At 36.4% G+C, this 26,393-nt stretch overlaps 1 protein-coding gene across 1 annotated transcript in view; it reads right to left on the bottom strand.

Annotated features, from left to right (window-relative positions):
* Window positions 1-26,393, bottom strand: part of BAZ2B (bromodomain adjacent to zinc finger domain 2B) — a 330,950-nt gene that overhangs the window by 101,015 nt on the left and 203,542 nt on the right. The window contains exons 8-11 of the mRNA XM_081095898.1: window positions 20,785-20,931; window positions 6,765-6,953; window positions 2,224-2,391; window positions 1,144-1,337 (exon numbers count right to left, since the gene is read on the bottom strand). Of these exons, the coding sequence (XP_080952024.1) occupies window positions 1,144-1,337; window positions 2,224-2,391; window positions 6,765-6,953; window positions 20,785-20,929 (696 nt within the window). The 5' untranslated portion in view covers window positions 20,930-20,931. The remainder of the gene's footprint in view (window positions 1-1,143; window positions 1,338-2,223; window positions 2,392-6,764; window positions 6,954-20,784; window positions 20,932-26,393) is intronic.

Here is a 26,393-nt window from a genome sequence, read left to right as displayed (position 1 = left end):
AAACTTATGGTCTATTTCTATGATTTTCCATTTAATATTTTCAGATGGCGGCTGACTAAAAGTAAATGGAACCACAGAAAATGAAACCACAGGCTTAGAATGGGGGTCTACTGGAATGAGCTGTCTGTTGGGATGCCAGTGAAACTCACTATATGATGTGCACTGCTGAGTCTCCTACATACAACCAGCAGCCATAGCATAAGAACAAGAAGAAAACACTGGAACCAGGAACAGAAAACCCTTCCATTCCAGTGTTTCTCTGGGACCCCCTTCTAACATGATTTAACATTGTGCCAACTGTCAAAACAACAGAAAGCAGCCTAGTCGGTGTGGATCTGTGGTTGAGCTTTGACCTATGAACCAGTTAGTCACGGTTCGATATCCGGTCAGAGCATGTGCCCAGGTTGCGGCTTGATCCCCAGTAGGGGGCGTGTAGGAGAAAGTCAATCAATGATTCTCTCTCATCATTGATGTTTCTATCTCTCTCCCCTTTCCTCTATAAAATCAATCAAATCAATACACACACACACACACACACACACACATATTTTAAGAGGAGGGTGAATTTAGAACTGAGAGGCATTAAATTGATTATTTGTACAGTTGGGAACATAGCAAAATAAAGTTGGCCTCAAGGTGATAATTACTGAGCCTGGATAATGGGTACATAAGATTATTATGCTATTCTATCTACTCTGTATATGTGAAAATTTCCATTAAAAAAGTTTTTCTTGCTTGCTTTTGGTTTCGTAAAGCATGGGCTCTGGAGTCAACCTGCCAGACTTCAAATCCTGACCACTAACTGAAGCACTAGTTTAGGGCTGTGTTTCCCCGTTTTAATAATAGTACCTACCTCATTAGAGGTATGGGGAGGATTGAAATAGATATTACACGCCAAGCAATTCGTGCAGAGCTGGTATGTTCTCAATAAATCTTATCTACTATTATTATTTTCATTATTTACTAGTGCTGACAGTTTTAATTTTTAAAATACATGATATTAGTACCACACCATAAAAATAAACATCCACAAAAATAGAACTTGGTAACTCATAATAAATTATTCCATAGACACAGGTGGTTTGACTTCTGGAATGCTACATATAGATTTGTTATAAATTTGTCCTTCAAAGAATAACTTACTTTATCCTTGATTTTGTCAGCTCTAGCATCCAAAGGCTGGTTTTTGTTTTGATCCTGATTACATTTTCGATTTCCTCCACCTGAGCTTATACTTTTAGTTTGTCCAACAGAACTGGAAGCAGTAGTGGATAGTACAGATGTGTTGATACCAGACACAGATGAAGTACTGTTTCCATTTATTGACCCATTTACACCTTGAAAAAATAAAGATGTTTATACAATAGAATTCGTTTGACCACATAAAAGAATGAAGTAATGCTATATGCTATAATGTGATGATTCTCGAAAACATAATGCAAAGTGAAAGCGCAGACACAAAAGGTCACAAATTGTATGATAAGAACTATGAGATATTCACAACACATAAATCCTTTTGGGGTGATGAAAATGTTTTGAAATTACATGGAGCTGACGCTTACACAATGATGTGAATGTATTAAGTGCCACTGAATTATTCACTTTAAAATGGTTAATTTTACATTTATGTGATTTACACTTCAATTTTTTAAAACATCAAGAAAGATAATTAAATGAAAACACTCATCCTTTCAGAGCAAACTCCCCCAAATACTACCTCAAGCAAAAAGAAAGATAATAATAAACCATCTAAATTGTTACTATAATTTGCAAATGATAGTCTGACAACCATGAACAACAGAAATGTTAATAATCATTAAAAACAAAGAATACTAGGATATTAGTTTTAATCAACTTAAAGCTTAATTACAGAAGAAGTAAATATTATAGTGGGTTACATAAAAAAGCTAGTGAGATACAGAGGCAAAAGCAGCAGAGTTTGGAGTTAGAAGACCTGGGTTCAAATCCTGCGATGCTAAATCAATCTGTAAGCAACATTTCCTTAAATAATTTATTTAACCTTGGTTGCAAAAAACCCACTAAATGGTATTTAATGTTGGTGGCAAAATGAGGATATTTTCAATCCCAAAGAGTTATTATAAGGATTAAGCAATGCAATGTGAAAGTGTCCAGCACAATACTTTATAAATGTTATTAAACTTGAACTCTACCGATAATACGTATTGAAGCAGAGGATTTTAAATACTTCATTTAAGTTAATACCTTTTTCAGGACCATTTCGATTACTTTTTCCTGTAGTCCTTGAATGGAATGAAGAAGAATCATGATTCTGGGCTGGAGGAGCAAACAGTGGTGGAATTCCCAGTAACGGTGGAAAGAAGGCTGCCCCTGTACGAGTATGAACATCTGCTGTTCGCCACCATTCTGCACCTCAAAACCAAACACCAAACAGACAAGCAAAAATATTTGGATTAACTTTCTAGTTGATGTAACAATGCTTTTCATATTTTATGCCTAAAAAAAAAATGGTTACGTTTTAATTTGGAACAGAAATGCTGTATCTTTCTAATTGTAAGGTTGCTACTTAGAAGTTATACACTCATTATTCTTCTCATTAAGATAGTATCCAGTGGTTGAGCATTGACCTGTGAACCAGGAAGTCATTGGTCAATTCCTGATCAGGGCACATGCCCGGTTGCGGGCTCAATCCCCAGTTTGGAATGTGCAGGAGGCAGCTTATCAATGATTCTCTATCATTGATGTTTCTCTCTCTCTCTCCCTCTTCCTTCCTCTCTGAAATCAATAAAAATATATTAAGAAAAAAACAAAAAGATAGTATCCAGGAATCTTTGTTCAGCAGCCTCCTTGAATTCAACTTTATAAAGAACAAAGGTTTTAAAAATAAAATGGAAAACGTGGAATATTAAAGATTTATTTGACTCTGGTGACTTTCACCATAGTAAAAGAAAAAAATATTTAACATTATACCAACCTATTTTAATACCTTAGGATTTTAGATTAGTGTTAACAATTTCCTCAAATTATATATATCATAGATATGGCTCTAATAAATCAGGTTGTTTAAATAGTAATACAAAGAATACTGTTATCCAGTATACTTCACATGCATTTATGAAAGAAAAAGTTCATACTCAAACAGAAACGTAAAGACGGTAAAATCAGTGAGCCTTATTCTTTCTTTCTTTTTCTTTTTCTTTTTTGGGCGGGGAGGATCTCAAAACAAGTAAGTCATATTAAAATATAAAATATTTATAAAGTTTCTCCTTAAAGTTAATGAAAAAAATCATAAACTTTGGCCATACTTCCTCTTATAAGTTACAAATAATAATGATTGTTTTATCACTGCAAAATGACTGAATGTAGAAAGTCATCAAAAATGTAATTTAAATGTTCAAATTGTGGCTCTCAGTTAAAACTTCTAAAAACAGAGAGAAGCCAAATTTTATAGAATACATTTTTTCAAGGAAGGGTAAAGATTAAGAAAAGATTTGAAAATAATCCAAAGGAAAGTCTTGTATTGCCCCTTCTAAAATCTCAGAAACGATCTTTTCCAACTGACTAATCTGCTAGATTACCGAATTAGTTATAACCTTTGAGGCTAATCTTCCAAGATATATGTAAATATTTTTCATCGATTATAACATCCATAAGGAAATTAGAGGGAAAAACCTCAACAATACAGCATGGGAAATTTTCCAAATTGTCAGTATACTATATTACATGGTCTTTAAAGTTTTTCTAGGAATATCATTCTCCATTAAAAATAGTATGTAAAGTGATGTGCACCTTCATTATCTAATGGCAAACCTGCTTTTTTTGTGTTTTGTTTTGTTTTTAAGTGACATGTTCATGGCGGCTACCATTCTGAAAGATCTAAAAAAAAAAACAGTATAAGCAAAAAACTGCAAAAGCTATTCTTCTGCACTGCGGGAAGGCGCTGCTGGTGAAATGACACCAATGTATATTCAGCAGGGCCTGAATGATGGGAACTCAACCAAGAATAACTACACAAAGGCATTAATCATTTATCCACTGTTTAGATGAAAGAAGTGTATTTAGATAGGAAGAAAAACTGTGTATTTTGGGCTTATATCAGCACAGTTGGAATCTATTGTTATTTGAAAACTAGGTTCCACATAGCTGACAAAAAGTGACTGAGGTTTTCCAAAGATATTTATATTATTTAATATAGAGTCTATAATGAAAACATTACAGTTGAATGTATAGACTTTGTAAACAACCAGAAAATTGGTAAGGCATTCAAAGTGTAGTAAGATTTGAATATTTTAGACATAAACTGAGGAAAAACACAAAACTGTACTTTAGAATGTCAATTGTACACAATAGGGACTAGAAAAAAAGACAACTGGAAAATGTGTGTAATAAATAAGCTGATATCGCAAGTAAAAAAAACAAGTAAATAAGGTCAATCGAATAAAAAGATAAAAATTGTAGGGCTGCTGATTACAAACTGTACAAATGTCTAATATTTCATAGAAAATAACAATTTTTATTAAGTAACAGCTATTTATCTTTCAAATTGAAGAAAATAAAAAAATTTAGTCACTCACAAACTAGCCTGTTTATAACGTGCTATGTAAAAAATAAGGATTACATAAACCAGCACATGATTTCTAAATGTATTCAAAGGAGGTAACAGCACAGAGCAACATTCATTAATCATATTCAACTGAAAGATTCCAGTATTTCAGAGACTATGCTAAATCTCAATTAGAACCTAGAAGATATAGTAGAATTTTAAAATCTTTCATACTTGAGAGCCAGGTACTTCACAAAATTCATGGCAATATAATATAAAAATATAATAACCAAAAATTGTATTTTTTAAAGAAATTACGATGAAATACAATTTCAACATTAAATAAAAACAATTTTATTATACTAATGTCCATTAAATATTGCACCTGTTGATTTAATCATTTGAAATGCGGAATAATCTACATGTCCATAAAAATTTAAAAATAAATTCTTACTCATTTAAAATTCCTAGTAATTCCTTCCCTGTGTGTCTTCATTTATTAGGTCATTTCAAAAATTTGGCATTTTGATTACCCTTTTGAATAAAGCCAACAATACAGAATTTAAATTTGTTATTATAGCAAACCTGCAACTTAAACATGTCTTCTATAAATAGGCATAGTCTCTGTTCATTTGACAAAATAGTATTCTTCTACAGTCATACTTTTATCACTAAAGACTGTGTCTTATAACTATTTGTTAATCCATCTCCTGAAAACTATAAACAACATAATATATACTATGGTAGTGTATTTCAAACTGTTTGGCTTAGTGCACATAACATACTAAATTAATGAAAAGTTTATGTAGGTTAGGGGAATCATTTTTTTTTCTGTCCAGTGGGAAGTATTGGCATTGTTGAAGTCCAAAGTAGTAGTTCTTTAGACTTGTTAACCATCATTCCAGTGCAGAAGGTATTGGATTTTAATAATAGAGTAATTACATTGTTCTTTTAGAAATGCTCAAAAGCAATACTCCAATAAACCATGAAACAAACAAATTTAAGGTATCAGTAACTATCTATATTAATATCACCTATTTTGGTTTTTATTCAGCAATCCTATGTTTCAGAAAATATCTGTTGAATGCTTATCTTGCTAAACAACCATTCTAGAAACTGACTGAATTAAATTTCTATTAGTGTTTTTTAAACAAATGTTAAGACTTAATTTAAGACTTTATTTTAACTTTCTACTCACACTACCCCTCCCCACAATTCCTTCTTCCAGACAACTGAATGAAAGGAATATGATTCAAAAGACAGTACTTGAAATATATAGTTAACCATCTTTCCATCATATATATATATAGAAGCACTTCACAATTTATTACCCATTAAAATGGGCAAGAGAAAATACTAATGATAATTACTAATTATGTACGGATTATGTGTGCCAAATGCTTCACTCAGCACTAACATGGCTTATCTGCTTTCATCTTCATAGGTACTATAATGATGATGATAACCTCATGTCTCGGATGAGGAAACTGTGGCTGAGAGGTCAGATTACTTGTTCAAAGTCACACAGCAAAGCCAGATTTAAATTCAGGTTAATTTGTGTCTACATTTATGCTGATTTTTAAACAACCCCAACTAACATTTATTAAAGTAAAATTAATCACTGGAAACACTTAAAGTTTAGTTTTCAAAATAATATAACAAGACAAATTATAGCATGTTTGTGTAAGTTAAACTTTATTTGATGTCTTACTGAATTCTCATAATCTGTAGAATTTGGGATAATTCTGGTCTTGCTGCCACATATGTGGTGCAAATCTAGAGTTGTTTTGATTGATTATAAAAAAAATGTAGAAATATTAGAGCCAAGCTCATCTTCCTGACAAAGTGCAGAGAAGTGAGAACTCAAAATAACATTTCAGAGATGTTTATTATAAGTACTAGACTTTAGTTTTCCAGTATAAGCTATTTTTCACATCAAAGCTGAAGGGAAAAAATCATCAAAAACACGAAGAAAACTTAGCTTAATTATTCACTTTTGATGCAGATGCCGATTTCCCTAGCTAAACACTTAAGTATCTAACTGCATTGCCACCTAGCACACATAGTGTGGTGTTGGTTCTTTTTTTTTGCCCATGATAAATAGGATTGAGCAAATTCTTGCACAAGAGTTTTAATATACCAGGCATGAGACTATTTCTTTTTGTTCAATTTAATAAGTTACTGCTTGAACATTTTCAAGCTTTCCTTCTTTCCTTGAACACTGTTTGTAACAGATGTTTACCTGGAAAAGATGCTAGTTGGGGATGTGCGGCTAAGGCTGTGGGTGTACCAAGTGTCCCCAAACCACCAAATTCTGAATGCCCTGAGCTGGCTGAATGTAGACCAAAGACTGGGTGGCTGACCATTGGGAAGGCACTCGACACTGTGGACAGGTTAAACGGTTGATCCCCAGCTGCTCTGAATAAATGTCCTGGGAGGGAAAAGAACACACTTAAAGTTGGACTATAAAAACAGATGAGATCTGATTTCAGCATTCATAAATTAGATAAAATTTTATACTTTTTATTTATTATATTTTTATCTTACATTTTCTTTTGCATTTCTATTCATCAAACCCTACAGAATAAGATGTTTCTACATGAAAGTACTCTGGTAAATGTAATGAAAATAAATGGTATAATCTTATTTACTTTGAATTTGAGAAATGATGCTTTCAGCAAATAATTTTCACTCGTTATTGTGTTTTGACCTGCAGAAGGGAGGGAACTTTCTGTTAATAAATGTACATTAATGTAGTATTAAAATGTTTTCACTCGTAAGGAAAATAAAACTATCTTATTAATATAAGGTTCAAAACCAAAGAAATAAGTCCAAAATCTGTCACCAAGTCCTTACTCAAATTATACAACTAGGCAAAGAGATTTTAGTTTCCATGTGCCAGAATTGAAGCCATGTTCTCTATGCAATACCTCTTTGATACCAAAAAGGGGATTATATTCTAGCCTGATAAAGCAATGTAGAATACAACATGAAGATTTAATGAATAAACTTCGTAAGATTATTTCTAAATGCACCCAAGGGCATCTATCAACTTTTTGATATAAATATCATATTCAATTCTAAGTGTGACTTTCAATCTCCACTTTTACCCTAAAGAGATTCTAGTAGTAAGTGTCACAATGCCAGTTTGGGTTGTTATACAATCAAATACATGACCTCTTTTTCATACTTTGCAGGGAGTTGGCAGAAAATCTGTTAATACTTGGAAATCTTCCTTTTACTTCCAGAAAATAATTAACTTTTCCTGGCTTGATACTAAGAAAACAATACCAAATGCCACACTCCAGGCTATTTTAAGAATTTACCGTGTGAAAGGTACTGTATTCTGTGTTAAAATAAGAATATGGGTTTCTTACTATCTCCTGTTTATATCAGACCTGGCTCTGCAGTTGAAGTAGTTTTAACACAATATGTTTGAAGTCAATTTGTTAAAAGTAATTACTTTTTTAACATTTAGCTATTAAAAATCTCTCTTCTCTTTGCTTTTTTATTCCTTGAAAACCAAGAGGAAGTCATCAGAAGGCAACGATATGCCCTGAAATAACACTGCACTGAAATAACATTATATTTTTTATTGAAGTAGTAAGATTTAAATAAATTGTACCAAATCACAAGTATGTCTCATATCATCCTGTAAGATAAAAATTGTGATTGGAAGTCAAGGTTCCACTATAACAAAGCACTAAGCAGATCTCCCAGGGAAGACCCTCAAAGTATCTTTATGATAAAGGCCCATAGAGGAACTGTCAGAGGGGAGGACAAGGAAAGGACACAGACTTGGGTATCTTTTCTAAGTCAGCCAATCTTTGTTTTTGTTCATCAAAGCCTATACAGAAAATCTGTGAATTTGATACTTATGTGTTAGCAGAGTTCCAGAATGCCTTAGCATTGAAGTTGAGTTAAAACAAAACAGGGCACGCTACTGGGAAAAAAGGTTACTCAAATATCACTACCTTCAAGACCAGTGATAAAGAAATAATCCTTGACTTCATGGACCTCATAATTTGACCATAATTTAAATAGTCTGACTACTTTTTATACAACAATGTATAAAACAAGTTAATATTTCAATATTATAAACTGGTACTGTCATATACAGGACTAAGTAATAGATCCCAAATACCTAAAGAAGTGTCTCATACATAATAAACATTCAATAAATATCTGATGAATGATCAATTCACTACTCATTAAGAGCAGAGGAGGCATATCCCTGGGACTGATTCCAAAGGCCTTCGATCCAAACAGGAAGTTGTCATTTGTTATCACGAGAGCAAAGCTATATAATGGCCTAGAAAACTTACTAGAGTTCATTTATCATCTAATTTTCAAGTCTTAGTCCTGCAAATTCATCTCTCCTTCCTTTCCTTTCTTCAACAATTGTTTCCTGGGCATTTATTTTTGTGCCAGGCATTTATTGAAGACATAATGATAAAAGGAAATACATATGCCCTGCTCTTCAAATGTAGATGAATAGACAAACAAAACACCACCAACTGCATAATTATAAATTGTGAAGAGTACAATGAATGGAATTACTAGGTACCAAAACAGATAATAGTGGAGACTTCTCTAATTAATGTCTGAAACTGAGCATAAGAAAGAATCAGCTTAGGAAGAACTTGCAGAGGGAGAACATGTTAGAGATCCTTAGTTGGGAAAGAATGTATCTAAAGAAGCTAAAGGTCAGGGAGACTAAAAGGTAACAGAACAAAGTGAGAACAGTTCCATATAAATTTGAAGTAGACAGTGATTAGATAATGGGGGTGTATTAGTTAGGTTGAAAAGTACAAAACACCAAATTCAAAATTAATAAAAAGATCAATGTGCCCTGACCGGTTTGGCTCAGTGGATAGAGCGTTGGCCTGCAGACTGAAAGGTCCCAGGTTCAATTCCAGTCAAGGGCATGTACCTTGGTTGCGGGCACATCCCCAGTGGGGGGTGTGTAGGAGGCAGTTGATGGATGTTTCTAACTCTCTATCCCTCTCCCTTCCTCTCTGTAAAGAATCAATAAAATATATTAAAAAAAAAAAAGATGAATGTACTGGCTTACATAATGCAAAAGCTTTTGGAAAAGACTGACTGAAAGTTTGCCAGAACCAAATTTCTCTTTCTTCTCTGGGCTCTACATCCTCAGACAGGCCTTCTCCCAGGTTTGTGGGAGTAAAAATTTCAGAATGGCATCTCTTAGTCTTTCATTAGTCTGATCTGCATCATGTGCCCATTCCTTAACCAATCACTATTGTCCGGGAGATGTGATGTTTAGACTGGGCAGATTGGATCACATGCTGCCCATGGACTCCTAGATGAAAATTTTTTAAAAGAAAGTTATTTGCTTTTTTTGTATTTGTTTTTGGTGTGTGTTTGTTTTTGTGGGAGGGGGGCGGGGGGAGACAACTTCAGATAATGGTAGAGTAGTAGGGAAGTTGGTCACTTGAATCACCCACAGAGGATAATGATAAAGTCTGAATTTAAAACAACAAGAAAACTAAAGATATGAGAAGACATCCAAACATAGAGAAAAGCCAGAGGAAAGTTTAATCTGGGAAAATGGTAATGAGAAGGGGTAAAAAGTATGACTTTGTGGTGTGTTGATCTGATAATGCTGCCTAAACCTCACAGCTATGACCACAAAAAACAGTGGAAGAAAAGGAGCAGCCTTATCCACTAAAGGTGCCAGTGGTCAGAATCCAGGACTGAAAAAAACACACAAAAAAACCCCAGAAAATTTAAAAGTGAAATCCTGGCAGTGAGCAAATCACAAAAAGAATGAGACCCAAATTCAGAGCTTCAACCACCCAAATAGCTAGCTATAAGTACACTGTGCATGAATGAGGCAGGTCCCCAGGGGCATGGCAAAGAGCCAGCAGAGAACACAGAGAATCTGCTCTTGAAAGACAGGGCTACACACAGCAGATCTATTGAGTTTAATGTGTTTCTTAAATGAATGAATTCCTTCGTCATGACTGGCTTAGACAACAGAAAGCCTGAAGTGTCCAGGGCAGAGTCCAAAGCTGGCAGGGCAGCTGGAAATTAGAGGGTAATCTTAGAAGCAAGGAAACCACAGGGAGAAGGAGATTCATCTCTGCCTAAGTTCTTGGCTGTCCCAACAATTGTCACAGGCACAAAGGAGACCCACAGAGGGCCAGACTAAAAGAGCAGCAGTGAGGAGACAAAACAGAGCACAGATTATCATCAGTATGTTTTTTACCACAATGTAACTAAAATGGACATCAATAAAAAATTTAAATGCTGCCGAAACCGGTTTGGCTCAGTGGATAGAGCGTCGGGCTGCGGACTGAAAGGTCCCAGGTTCGATTCCGGTCAAGGGCATGTACCTGGGTTGCGGGCATATCCCCAGTAGGGGATGTGCAGGAGGCAGCTGATCGATGTTTCTAACTCTCTATCTCTCTCCCTTCCTCTCTGTAAAAAATCAATAAAATATATTTTAAAAAAAAATTTTAAATGCTGAATTACTGACTTCTACACAACCCATCAGTCAAAAAATTCACAAAGGAAAATAAAAAACATTTTGACTATAATGATAATGAAATGAAAACATCAAAAATTGTGGGATACAGACATAACAGTACTTAAATGTATAGATTAAAGGGATATATGAGAAAAGGAGAAAGGTCTTAAATAAATGATTTAAGCTTTCCCTTAAAGCTTTCCCTTAAACTGGGAAAAAAGAAGAGGAAATCACACTCACAGAAAAACAAAAGGAAATAATAAAGGGCTAATATCTATGAAACAGAAAACTGAAAATGCAATGAAACCCAAAGCTAGTTTGCCAAAAAGGTCAATAAAATTGATAAATCTCTAGTCACAAAGGAAAAAAGAGAAAAGACACAAGTTACTACTATCAACAATGAAAGAGAAGACATCACTACTAATCCTATATAGTTATTCAAAGAAGATACTATTTATAACAACTTCATGCCCATAAATTCAATTAAAGATAAGATGGATAAATTCCTTGAAAGACATCAACTACCAAGGCTAACTCAAGAAGAAAAAGATAAACTGAATAGTTTCATATTGTTATTTTATTTTATTTTTTATTTTTTTTAAAATATATTTTATTGATTTTTTACAGAGAAGAAGGGAGAGAGATAGAGAGTTAGAAACATCGATGAGAGAGAAACATCGATCAGCTGCCTCCTGCACATCTCCCACTGGGGATGTGCCCGCAACCCAGGTACATGCCCTTGACCGGAATCGAACCTGGGACCCTTGAGTCCGCAGGCCGACGCTCTATCCACTGAGCCAAACCGGTTTCGGCCATATTGTTATTTTAAAAAATGAACTCATGGTTTACTATCTTCCAACAACAATAATTTAAAAACACCTTCCAAGCCCAGGTGACTTCACTGCTGAAGTCTACCAAACATTTAGGGAAAAAATAATGCCAGTTCAATATAAACTTTTTTCAAAAAAGGTTTTCAAGAGGAGGGAGTGGTCAACTGTGTCAATTCAGCTAAGAGGTTGAGTGAGATGAGGACAGGAGTGACTTTGGTGTGGGTTGAAATATACATGAAAGACAAGAAAAAGGAGAAAACACATGCAGCTATACCTTTTGAGAAGTTTGGCTATAAAGCAAGGCAGGAAATAGGGCAACAGCCAGAAAAGCATTTGAGGTGAAAAGAGGTTTTGGGTATATATTGTTTTTTAGGTTGGCAGATACTACGAACATATTTTTATGCTGATGGATGTGATCCAGTAAATGGAGAAAAATTAATGGTACTATATAGAATGAATGAAGTCCTTGGAAAGTCATTTATAATCTTTCAAAGGAAAGAGTAGATATTTGCTATTATCTGTGATAATTAAGTGCTCTGTTATTTTGAGTTAAGCATTTATTCTCTTTGGTTTAATTTACATTGATACATAGAACAGTTATTAAACAGTATTTATAGTAAGCATACATAAGCTATTAGATGCAATAATGAAATACTATTTTTCTGAAGAAAAGAACTGTTGGCTCATATATACGTATCAGAAATTTATTACAATACATAGGTGGGGAGGTAAGTTGGGGGGCTATCATCAGATAAGTTCAAATAGGTAGATAACTGGCTCACTTAACATTTGTCCCAACCTCCTTTTAGGGTACCTTCTTGTGATGCAAAAGCTGGGCAGTTAAAAACTACACTTTCCAGTCCTTCTTGCAGCTAGGATTCTGAATGTAATTTAGATTATGCCAATCAGATGGATTTGGAAAAAATTAAAAACTAAGTTAAGCTGGCAGATTGGCAGCACATGAAGTATCCTTTTTGCTGGTGTAGATTAACAGGCAGCACAGAACAACCCTGGAGCCAGTTACATCACTGGAATGAAGTGGCACGAGCCATGGAACCATCAGTTGGAACAGTGGTATCCTGATTAAACCAGAGGAAGTTTCCTTAAGCAGGTTAATTCAGCAGTAATGCTCTGAATCATTCATGGAGCCAGCTCTTCAATCTATATATATAAAAGCCTAAGCGACCATTCCACCATTCGACTGGTAGCTATACACGCACTGTCCACCAGGTGGCAGACGCTCAACACACAGGCATGGAAACATGGAACAGACTGATGAATCTCAGAGGAAAGGGGGGCAGGGAGAGGGTGGGAAGAGATTAACCAAAGATCTTATATGCATACTAGAGGCTGGGTAAATGGATTCGTGCACAGGTGGGATCCCTCGGCCTGACCTGCAGGGGTCGGGCTGAAACCAGCAGTCTGACATCCCCCGAGGGGTCCTGGATTGCGAGAGGGCGCAGGCCAGGCTGAGGGACCCCACCAGTGCACGAATCTGTGCACCAGGCCTCTAGTAATTTTATAAGTATCTAATTCCCAGTATTAAATCACTTTCTTCTTAAAACAGCTTTACTGTTTTGTTATTTCTGCTTGATCTGACTGATACATTAACCAACAACTCCAACTGGTGATAGTTCCCAAAACAAGAGGATAATTAATTCTATCACAACTGGCCTGATACCTCATAACCATGTAATTTTCGAAGTAATACTAAATGAGAGATAAGTGAGAGCTTAAAAGTAATATGCACATTACCTTGGAGGTCAAGGAGGATTTCTTAAACAAGACAAAAAGCATAACCATAAATTTAAAAATGGATAAATCTGGGTCCTGGCTAATTTTATTCAGTGGTTAGAGTGTTAGCCCATGGACTGAAGGGTCACAGGTTCAATTCCTGGTCAAGGGCACATAACTTGGTTGCAGGTTTGATTCCCAGCCATGGTCAAGGCACGTGTAGGAGGCAACCAATTGAAACGTCTCCCTCACATCCGTTTCTCTCTCTCTATTCCTCCTTCCTCCCTCCTCTCCATTTCTCTCTAAAGATCAATGGACAAAATATCCTCTGGTAAGGATTTAAAAAATTGATAAATCTGACTATATTAAAATTGGAAGTTCTATTCATCAGAAGATAACGTAGAATAAAAGAGACACACCATAGACTGAAAAAAGATATCTTGCACAAGCATAACTGAAAAAATGATCAGCATCCAAAATATAAAAAGAACTCATAAATCCATTAAGAAAAAGATATACAACCCAATAGGTGTATGCATCAATGCCCTAAATAATTACTTTAGTAAAGAGATGAGATTCAAATGGCTAAAAACTTATAAAAGGGCACCTTAATGAAACTCTACTTCATATTCATCAATGACAGTAATCAAAAAGTCTGACAATGACAAGTGTTTGCATGAATGATAGGCATCAAAATTCTAATACATAGCCGGTGGGAAATATAAACTGGTACTACTGGAAAAGTTGAAGACATCTCCAGAAAAGTATGCTTATATGCATTAGGATCTATGTATAATAATAATCACAGCATTGTTTATAATTGGAAAATGTTAGAAACAACTCAAATATCCATCAGCAACAGTGTGGATATTAAAATGGATGCATATTCCACACTTCTCATTACATCACTCCACACTCAGTTGCCCAAGTCATGTCAGGGCTTTAATCTCCCTCTCAACATTGACTTACGCAAATTCAGTCATTATATCCCATAAGAATCGACTCCCTAAATATTTCTGGGGCCTTATTTCTTTCTCCACCTCTAATAACTCCTTAATCTGGGACCTTATCATTTATCACCCAGATAAATATAAGTACCTTCCCTAAAAGTCTTCTTTTTCTCTAGTCCCATCCCCATTGCAAACTTGTGCACTACATGGTGGTAGGGCTGTCAATTTCAAAGCCGTGTGGTCATATAAATCCCTCATCCTGGATGACATACAAATAAAAGTAATGTTTACCATTTACTAGACACCAACTATGTGCCAGGCGTTATCTCATTTATCCCTAAAATGTTGCAAGGTGGGTGTTATTATATCTGTTATAGATGAGGCAACCAAAGCTCAGAAAGGAGTAATTTACCCAAATTCACACAGCCAATAAATGAACAAGCCAAGACTCAATTTCAGGGCTTTGCAATGGAAAAGTCCTTGCTCTTAACACATTATTCTGCCTAAATTCCTAAACATGGCATATGAAGTTATATATGATATAACCTTAGGCTATTCCCCAGGGACCTCCTGCGCCTCTGACCCTCTGTCCACTTAGCCAGAGCAGGTATTACCACTCCATTCGCTCTTTTTCCTTACCAATAACTTCTATTTCATTCAGGATGGCAATATGTTTATCCAAAAACTATTTTTCCTGGCCTTCCTTGAAGCACAGTTCTGACGAAAAAGATGTAAGTGGAAAACTCTGGATGGTATTTCTGGGAAAGCTCTTTAAAAGGGATTGTATGCATATATGCATAACCCATGGACACAGGTAATAGTGTGGAGAAGGCCTGGGGTGGGGGGTAGGGAAGGCTAGAAGGGGTGAGTGGGGTAAAAGGGGGACATTGGTAAAACTTGCAACAATAAAGATTTTAAAATAAAATAAAATAAAATAATAAAATAAAATGGGTCAAAGTAAGCTGGCCCCTACCCTCTACCTTCTTTCTTCCTAGAAAACAGTGCTGTAGGTGAATCAGCCCTCAAACAGCCATGACATACACATATGAGCATCGAAGTCCCTCACTTCAAAGAAAGAATTTAAAATTAGAAGAACTTCTGTCCTAGCCGGTTTGACTCAGTGGATAGAGTGTCAGCCTGGGGACTGAAGGGTTGCGGGTTCGATTTCAGTCAAGGGCATGCCTGGGTTGTGGGCTCGATCCCCAGTGGTGGGTGTGCAGGAAGCAGCCGATCAATGATTCTCTCTCATCATTGATGTTTCTATCTCTCTCTCCTTCTCCCTTCCTCTCTGAAATAAATAAAAAATAAAAAATAAAATGTTTGAAAAATAATAATAAAATTAGAAGAACTTCAGGTATATAATGGCATAACCCACCCAGCATTGCCTATCTATGGGCTGGTGTGTTTATGCTTTCCTATTCACAGTTAATCATTATCATAACCGACACATACCCTGAGTTGTGGCCTATTGATGAACTTATAATTTCCCCAATATACCATGATTTGGCACATTTGTATAGAGCCAGGTGGTCTACAATTATAAGATGCCTATGTATCTTTATTTTATTTTATTTTAAACTAGTAGCCATGCGCACGAATCCGTGCGCCAGTAGGTCACTGCTGCCCTTCTGTAGCTCCCCCCACCCCCTCTCATAGCTTGTTGCCCGCCCTCTCCTGAAGGTCTCCACCACCCTCTTGCTTGCTGCCCTGCCCCATCCTGTGGCTCTGCTGCTGCCTGCTTGTAGCCAGTAGGTCGCTCCCACCCTCCTGTAGCTCCTCCCACCCCTCATAGCTTGCTGCCCTGCCTCCTCCTGTAGCTCTCCACAGCCTGCTTGTACCTGGCTGGCCCACCCTCCTGCTGATCCGAGATCTGGTCGTGATGTGCTTGGTCATTATGCCTCAGGGCATAATAGCTAATTAGCATATTCCTCTCTTATTATATAGGATTCTTTATTGTTGAAAGTATTATATATGTCTCCTTTTGCCCCATTGACCAATCCCCAGCACATGCCCTCACCCCCCTACTGTCTGTGTCCATTGGTTATGTTTATATGCATGCATACAAGTCCTTTGGTTGATCTCTTACCCAACCCCCACCCCCCACCCTGCCTGCCTTAACTTTAATAAGAAAAGCAGGCATATTTGAGCTTTAACTAGAGAAGTTTTAAAAAGTTTACCTGTTTTATACATTTGACATTATTATATGTTTTGTTTGAAGAGACCTACCTAAAAAAAAATGGATTGAAAACCACTGGCCTACAGCACAGCTTAAGTGTAACTGCAATTTCCCAAATTCTGTCTTTGTATTAGGTCAAATCAGCACAAATCTCAAGCAAATCCACTCTTTATTGTTTAAGTATGCAACGAGTGGTTTAAATACCACTCTCTCGCCTTTCACCCAGAGCAATATTGCACTGTCTGAATATCTGTGAAACTGGCAAGCAGGATATTGTGCACCACTTGGCCTTTCACACCACAGTTCTGGTAGCATATTCCCTACACCACTCAGGGCCAGGAAAAAAGTCTACTTTTTCCTCAGGAACTGATACGCTTATTAGCACTAGTATGTGAGTCACGCATCCCATTGTTTTCCTTTTACTCTTAACAGCTTGTTTGTTTTTGTGCAATATTGGTGGCTTTCTTTACCTAACATCTTTTAAGACCCTATATTTTGATATTTTAGTTAATTGTTTTGTTTGCTATACCAACACATTTATTGAAAGCTGTCCCAAATTATTTTTTAGAAGTAGGCAAGCTATTTTTTAATCATAATTTAAAGGGAAAAGATATATTGTATTTCTTGTATTCTAAAAGATCAATAAGACACATATATGCAGATGATATATGCAGATGACCTCAGATTAATTAATCTTTTTTCCCTATATTTTCATTGTTTTTAGATAGAAAGGGAGAGGGGGAGAGAGAAACATCAGTGTAAGAATGAAACATCGATCAGCTGCCTCCTGCACACTCCCTACTAGGGATCAAGCTCGAAACCTAGGCATGTACTTCCACTGGGAATTAGGTGCACAGGAAGACACCTAACCAACTTAGCCAAATTGACCAGGACAGATTAATCTTTATTGCAGTGTTATTTTCTATCCAAATTACTGAAAGATGTTTTGTGAAAGGCAATCCTCAAAGGTCCCAACATGTTATTGGTGGGTATACCAAGAGTAAAATGCCTTGACCACTCTTTAACCAAACCATTTCTCAGGATTGCATTTGCAGTGGTCAATCTTGAAGGATGAGGTAACATCTCCTTCCAGACAAAGGGTTTGTTTTCATTAACTAAAAGCAAAAGTAGAGTCCCCAAGCTCAGCATTCCTAAGCTGTGACACAAACCCAGTGCACACAAAGAGCAAAGTGGGCTGCTCTGTATCGCCCTGTGGACTTGGGAGGCATGGGAAACCAATGCCAGCATGATGCTCATATTATTTGCTGTGCTATCCTAAATAATAAAGAGCTAATATGTGAATTAGAACAGATGGCGGAACAACCTTCCGGAGCGACCAGTGGGCAGGGGGCAGGGCCAAGGGGCTGCGGCTGTGAGAGCCTACTCTTGCACGAATTTCGTGCATTGGGCTCTAGTAAGTAATAAAATCTCTGGCTCAGGAGACTCATGTCTTCTGCCACATCCATAATAGGAACAGGCTAACTAGTAGGTATAATCTCCAAACCTCATAAGGTATTGATTCAAAACAAATTTATCATTCAAAATTTGAAAGAGGGTTTGAATCACATCCTTTGTAACTCAGTGTAACTCCTCTAGACATACTATTAATGGAGATGACAAGAGATTGGTCAATTAAAATAATTTGAAAACAACAGAATGTCCTCCAAGGGGCCATTACAGAACTGTTGAAATTTTGACATTTTAAGGTGAAAATTCTGTTTGTTGTCTTTATACCTCAAAAAATTTTGAGGAAATTAAAAAATTGTTTAAGATAAAGAGTCCAGGTATATTATTACTCTATGATTTCATTTTAAAGTGGAGAGAATTATCAGACAATGCATAGGCCAAAAATATTTTATCAAACAAAACAGGAAAATGTGACAAATTAAATTAAGAAAATTAGGTGTGGGAACTTATAACTAGGCTTTACTTTGAACATAAATTACAACACTCTGAAAGTTAAAAACTAAGTATTTTCCTGGAAAGTGAAAAAGACTCATGATGTACTCAAAGTATTGTATTAATAAGTGATATATTTCTGAACATAGAAATAAACTATACTTTCAATGAAAGTATCAACACAAAACTCTACAACCTTTTAAATTGGGAAATAAATAATAAAATAATAAAAATGTATTCCTTTCACCCTAACCGGTTTGGCTCAGTGGGTAGAGCGTTAGCCTGTGGACTGAAAGGTCCCAGGTTCGATTCTGGCCAAGGGCATGTACCTGGGTTGCGGGCACATCCCCAGTAGGAGGTGTGCAAGAGGCAGCTGATCGATGTTTCTCTCTCATCGATGTTTCTAACTCTCTATCCCTCTCTCTCTTCCTTTCTGTAAAATAATCAATAAAATATATGTTTTTAAAAAATATATTCCTTTCTACACAAAGAAATTTCTAGACAAAGAAATTTCTAATGTTACCCAGCAACTTAGTACCCCACCCCTTTCTGAAATTCCCAACTATCACTAACAGAAAAACAGTGCCCTAAATTAACTAATCAGAATCACAATCAATTCAAGTATCACTAATTCAGAAAATAAGTGAGAAATAGGTGACAGCAAAGTGTCCAGAAAACTCAAGGTTCTGTCTTCAAATATATTATGAAAACCATTGACATAAAAAAAGGACATTTCTATAGAAACACCATATATATTAAAGACTAATTCAGAAGAATAGTTATAAGAAGCAGAAAAGAAACATTATAAAAGTACAACTCTCAAATCATTTAGAGAAAGTAACTTGAGGTAAAATGCCAATTGTGGCATCACCTTTTGAACACAGCATATCATAAAGGCACTCATCATTTATATATAGCTATCATTTTGCATATAAAGGAAGTATGGACGAAATTGTTGAATGTTAACCAAGATTGTACAGGGTGCAGGAGAACAGGGATTTCATTTATTTACTTTTTTAATGCAAAGCTATTTTATTTTAGTTATTTTCTAATTATGAAGAAAATTTTAGAAAATTACTTTCATAAAACAATGACAAAATGATATCTTTCTTGCTATTGTTCCATTGATTTAAAAACAAACAAATATTTATTTGGCAAATTGCTAGGGTATTTTGTTAGCAAACATTCCATATTTATGCATTTCACTTACCAAAAATTACAAATCTAATCTTGAAAAAGTGAAATACTATTTAGTTCTACTATGAAATAATCTATAAGATTAAAAATATTTAAGATTAAAATGGTTCCTATTGATAAAGAAGTGACTTAATCAAGCTTAGGTATTTTTTAAAAAGGATGTATTCTACCAAACATGTGCTTGGGCAAGAACTCATTTTGGGAGTTACTTAAAAGTACCTCCTATGGGGAAGGTGAGGGTGGGTGGGTGGGTGGGAGGGAAGAGATCAACCAAAGCACTTGTATGCATATATGCATAACCCATGAACACAGACAACAGAATGGTAAAGGCTAGGGGAAGGGAAGTGGGGGTGGAATAGAAGGGGTCAATGGGGGCGGGGGGGGGGGTGGAAGGGGACATATGTAATACTTTCAACAATAAAGATTTAAAAAATAAAAGTACCTCCTATGTAATTAATGAAAATTCAGGGTATTTTCACTTCTGAAATAAAGCTCTCTTTTTAGCAATATAAACTATGTTCATATTTAATAGAAACTTGTCATGCTCTAAACTTTAAAAATATTTTCCATTCAGTAAATGATCTGCCTTTAGTGCAGACCAGTGAACTGAGATACTTGGAGTTTGGTAAAGGTCATTTCAAATACCAGAAGCAAATTAGGGCAAAGTGTTCACAGCATTGGTACCTACCCTGATCACCAAGGACTCATTTGTATTTCTTCACTCCCTTAATGACCTATTGTTTTAAAAAAAGACTTTGCCTGTACTAATTTATTAATTGAAATGGTGACAACAACATGAAATTTACAAAGAGAACTTCCAATAATCAAGAAACGCTTGTAATAAACAGTGCTATAGAATTTCAGAAAAAGCAGAGACTGGATGTTAAACCTTACAGGTCAATGGAGGCATTGAGAATAAAACACTAGGAACACAAGTTAATAAAAGGATGGCATTCTAAAATTGAGTCAATAAGGATATTCACCACATGGGTTGATTGCAGAGCTAAGCGAAGCAGCTCCAGTGGAAAGGCCGCCTTTAGAAACCGATGAAGCCACAGAAGGTATAGAAGATGAAGTTGGTACAGTAGAGGAGGCTGTTGAGGATGGTAACCGTTCTCCAGACTCCATACCTATGAGGGGGAGAATTCTCAGTTTTAGATAGAATTAGTCAAAAGAGTTAAACATACTTAAAATAAGTCAAACATTTAGGCATAGTTTGTAAAGATATGAAATAAGTTTAGAACATGTTTCTTCAGAAAGATAAAATATGGAAATCTAAAATTATTTCAAAATAAAAAGTAAAGAAAACAAAAACACCAAGTCTGGCACATAAAAAAACTCTCAAAAAATACATATGCATTGGGATTGAAGAGTATAAACCTAATCATGAAAGAAATGGATATACAGATTACATTTGGTAAGAGACATCATCTGGGTTCCAAGGCTGTGTCTGGAGCTTATTAGCTATAACAGTGTATAAATTATATCACTTCAGTGAACCTTCCATTTCTGCATAAGGACTGAAGATGTAGTTGGAAGGATTAAATGAGAGAATGCAGATAAAGTGCTGAGTACCTAGTATTCAATAACTGTCAGCTTTTGTTTTTATTAAGTGAATGTGTATATAATGAGCCATGTGCATGTGAGGCAGTAAAAGAAACCTCAAGGCACTTTTACATTATTGCTTTCAAGTAAGTATTTCAGTCATATCTATTTATAGATTAAGTATATGCTTGGAATGTTATCATATTTTTAAGCCAGATACATTTTGTGTTAAGAATTAAAAATAAATGCCTTACAATTGTATAAGAACCAATGGTAGCGTGTTTTTACTGTGAAATTTTCAAAATAAGCTGGAACACATATATAAATAAAACATCAGTACATTAATTTTTGGTTGAAAAATATAATTATGATCAACTGAGTTATTATTCATTATTGAAGCATACTACATAAAAATTGGTAAAACCCATTTATTCAGATTAAGAAAAACGTGTTCATTAAAATAAAAGCAGTTCAGGTATCCAAGAACCATTACTTCCCAGATTTCTGTTATGGCCAGAACATCCAGATCGGATACTTGCACTCCCGTAACAGCCTCTCATTCTGAGGCTGTGTGTTAAGAATACCACTTTCACCTAAGGTTCCAAATCACCACTGTGAGAAGAAACAAGTCATCTTTTCTGTCAAAGAACAGTGTAGACAGCTGCCATTTTGGGCTGCGTAACTTGGCAACCGCCATGTTGGCCGCATGGTTTGCAGCTCCCCTGGGGGCCGCCATCTTGAAATGGCAAAGGCCAACCCCTCCCTTTGAATTAGCCAATCGCGAAAGGCTGTGCGCCTCAGCTCCAATCAAGAGCAAGGGACAGGTCACGTGGATCCATGATTATAAAGCCGAGCAGACAGCCTGCTCATCTGTGCATGGGCTTCCAGACCATGTGTGCGCACCCTTCTATGTAGAAGTAAAGATACTTGCCTTGCTGCCTGGCTCATGAGTATGTTTTGTGTTCTACCAGGATCCCTGCTTTGGGGGCTCGCCTTATTTTTAACACCACTAACCAACAGACTCTTTTTGGCCAAAAACAGCCCATATCACAAGATCAAAATGTAATAACATGATTCCCCCACCCACAACACAGTTATCTAAGGAATAATATCAACTAGTAGGTACATCTTTTAGTTTAGGACATTTATCCTATACTAGAGGCCCAGTGCACAAATCGTGCATGAGTGGGGTCCCTTGGCCAGGCCTCCGATCAAGGGAATGGGGTGGCTGGCCTGGGGAGGGGCTGCGGGAGATTGGCTGTGGGAGTGCACTGACCACCAGGGGGCAGCTCCGGTGTTGTGCGTCTGCCCCCTGGTGGTCAGTGTGTGTCATAGCAACAGGTCAAACAGTTTTTCAGTCGTTCGGTCACTAATATGCTAAGTGTCCAGTCATTCATTCAACCAATCAAAGCATAATATGCTAATGATAAGCTAAGGCTGCTCAACTGCTTGCTATGACATGCACTGACCACCAGGGCAGACAGTCAACCGGTCGACCAGTCACTATAACATGCACTGACCACTAGGGGCAGATGCTCCGACTGGTAGGTTAGCTTGCTGCTGGCGTCTGGCCAATCGGGAATCAGTGAGACAGGCCAGACATTCCCTGGAACCCTCCTGCGGACCCTCCTCCTGGGCTGGCCAATCTCCCACATCCCTCCCTGTCCCCAATCATGCACCAGTGGGGTCCCATGGCCTGGCCTGCACCCTCTCGCAATCCGGGACCCCTCAGAGTATGTCGGAGAGCCGGTTTCAGCCCAATCCCCCAGACGAGGCCGAGGGACCCCACTGGTGCATGAATTTGTGCACTGGGCCTCTAGTCCAGGGGTGGGCAAACTTTTTGACTCGAGGGCCACAATGGGTTCTTAAACTGGACCGGAGGGCCGGAACAAAAGCATGGATAGAGTGTTTGTGTGAACTAATATAAATTCAAAGTAAACATCATTACATAAAAGGGTACGGTCTTTTTTTTTTTTTAGTTTTATTCATTTCAAACGGGCCGGATCCGGCCCGCGGGCCGTAGTTTGCCCACGGTTGCTCTAGTCCAATTAATAAAAGCCTATGTGGTCGTCACACCCTCATGCCGTGAAGCCCTCATGCTGCAATGAGTGATCACCTGGAGGCTGCATGCGCAGTGGACGTGTGCGGGTGGGCAGGGCTGCATGCACACGCGGGTGGGCTGGGGCTACTGCTGCAGGCCCGGGATGGAGGCGGGGCTCGTGGCTCCACGCAGCAAGGCCTAGGGGTCCCACCTCCAGGCTGTGTTGCAGCCTGTGATCTGGAGCAAGTCTTAGACACCCCTAAATACTATTTTCTTCTCTGAAAAATGACAGAACTGAATTAAATTACCCTTCAAATATCTGAGTTTTATCAAGTTGGTGATTTAAAAAACCTTCAGATTACATTAAAATATTTAACAACTTAATTCTATTTTTTCCTTTTCCTTCCTTCCATTGGCCTTACTTCTACCTCTAAATGTGTATCATGTTGAATTATAGATTTCTGTAAAATCTTTTAAAGATTTACTCTTGTCTTATTTATACCTCAAGAGACTTTATGATGAGACAATTATCCAAGAGTAAAGAACTGATTTCATACTACTCAGTAAATATCTATTCAGGGAGACTACTTTTCCATCTAAAAGGATTAAGTATTCTCTTGCAAGGAGATATCTGTGAGGAAAAGATTATCTTAAAGATGTAAGATATCTCCTGGCCGGTTAGGCTCAGTGATTGAGTGTCAGGCCATGAACCAGGAGGTCATGATTCGATTCCCGGTCAGGGCACATGCCAGGGTTGTGGGCTCGATTCCCAGTGTGGGGGTGTGCAGGAGGCAGCCGATCAATGATTCTCTCTCATCATTGATGTTTCTATCTTTCTCTCCCTTTCCCTTCCTCTCTGAAATTAAAAATGTTTTTTTAAATATATAAGATATAAAAGAATATTAAAGGAAGATTTGAGGATTTAACATGTATGAATCAACTAAAGCATAGGTAGAATCTATGAATTTAAATATTGACTGGAATTAGAAATTTCTAATAAGGATACAACTATTACAAGGATAAAAAAAAAAAAAGAGAGAGACAATGTCTGGTTAATTGATCCTTTCATCTACAAATGCAAGGGGTCCCAAAGAACAAGCAAAGCTTTCCTTAAACTAAGAAACACAATGAAAATTCTGAGACATTTCTGGATAGTAACTCAGGCCAATGCATAATAGATTAAGAAAAAAAAAAAAAGCAGGGAAACAAAGAGAAATCATGTTACTCTGTGTAAGACACCACATTCACTCAGAAGCCAATGGGAAGATGCCTGGAACTACATATGTGCTCAACTAGAGTACAAACTCCCTTTCATTGGGGAAAAGGCAGAGCTTCCCTTAACAGGGAAAACAAGACACTTCTTAAAGAACAAAATGAGAGGAAGAGTTTTTGAAATATTTTTGTCCGGCCACCCTAACATTAGCTTTGTCTTTCTAATATCATCACTCTCCTGTTCAAAAGTCTTCAATTTATCTAATATATTCATACGTATGTGTAAAAATATATGTAAAGGATATTTATTAAACATATAAATTGCAAAAGACTTTTAAAAACAAAATATTCCATCATTAAGGAATTGTTAAATTGTGGTGCCTTCTTTAATAGAATACTATGCAGTCATTATAAAAGCCATTCTACAGCTAATCAGTTAAAAGTGTAGCGTGGGGAGGAATATAAATAGCAAGATCGAAGTGTGATAATCTTATGCTTGTGTGGTCAGAATATTTCTGGAAAAATATATAAGAAACTGGTAGCTGCGTTTACTTCTAAATAAAGTGACTAGGGAATTGAAATCTATGATAGGGAAATTTGTTTTAACTATATATCTTCTAGCGCTTGAATAATCTGCCATGTGCTAGTTACTAACAGTTAAATAACTTATTTTAAAAAGAAAGACTTCTACTGTGTGTGTACTGGTACAATAGTAAAATCATACTTTTTGTCTATAGTTCATTAAACTGAGAGAGGCTGTACAAAATTCTTAGGAATTCTCTAGGACTCAGAGTTCTGCTGTTAATAGCTGGTCACTTGCTATGCCACCTCAATGCCAGAGTCTTCTACTCCGCACACTCAGCTAAATAAGGGTAGATCAAGTTCTTTCCCCCACATGCTATATAAGTGACACCAATTACACAAAGTTTAACCATTTATGGAAACATCGCATGTTCAACCTTTCAGAAACCATTTATAAACCCTGAAGCACACTAGGTGTTCGGGATAGAATGAATAAGTCAATTAGGTTAAGCAGCCTACCCCAAAGATTATTTGTCTAGTGGGTTGGAGCAATGACGGAAACCTGATCAAAGCTGAGTTACACAGATTCTTGCTTGCAAGACGCTGAGCTAAGTGACACAGTGGTATACGGTATTGGGAGGATGGTATACATTTAGGAAATGAGGTGGCCTTTTGGGGGGCCATATATGTAGATGAGCAAACAGAGAAGCAGGAAAATATTAAGAAGTGCAATGGGAGGATATTTCAATTATTCTTTATTTTGTTAGTAATTAGGAATATCTATATTAAAAGTTAAACATTTTATCATACTCAGGAACCTATAAAAACATTTAATATAAAAAAGTAATACGCTTCTGAAAATAAATTGCCACCTTAGAATCAAATTCTAAGTACAAATTATAATTGTTTTACAATACTAAAGACATTATATAATTTTAGTTATTCTCTAATGATTACATTTGTGACTGATCTACACTTACAAATTTGAATTTCTATAGACAACACATGGTAGTATCTCCTATTGCAGTAAAATAGAAGAAACCAAAGGGGAGTATCCAAAACTACCTATAAATTTTAATCGAAGAACTATTTCTTAAAAATTAATACTGAAGTTAGACAATGAAAATTCTAGAATTCTGATAATTTCAAGGAAAAAAACCTTTTTTTTTTCTTGAAATTACTTTCTCTGTGCCTCTTGTATTTAAAAGCTGGTCTAGTACTAATTTAATAACGAACTATTATTGATCATCTACTACAAAGTTACAGAATGGC

Source organism: Myotis nattereri (genome assembly GCF_964212035.1).
Source record: "Myotis nattereri genome assembly, chromosome: 7".
Classification (NCBI taxonomy): domain Eukaryota; kingdom Metazoa; phylum Chordata; class Mammalia; order Chiroptera; family Vespertilionidae; genus Myotis; species Myotis nattereri.
Note: the sequence above shows the minus strand (reverse complement) of the source record. Positions and strands in the feature narration are given on the sequence as shown.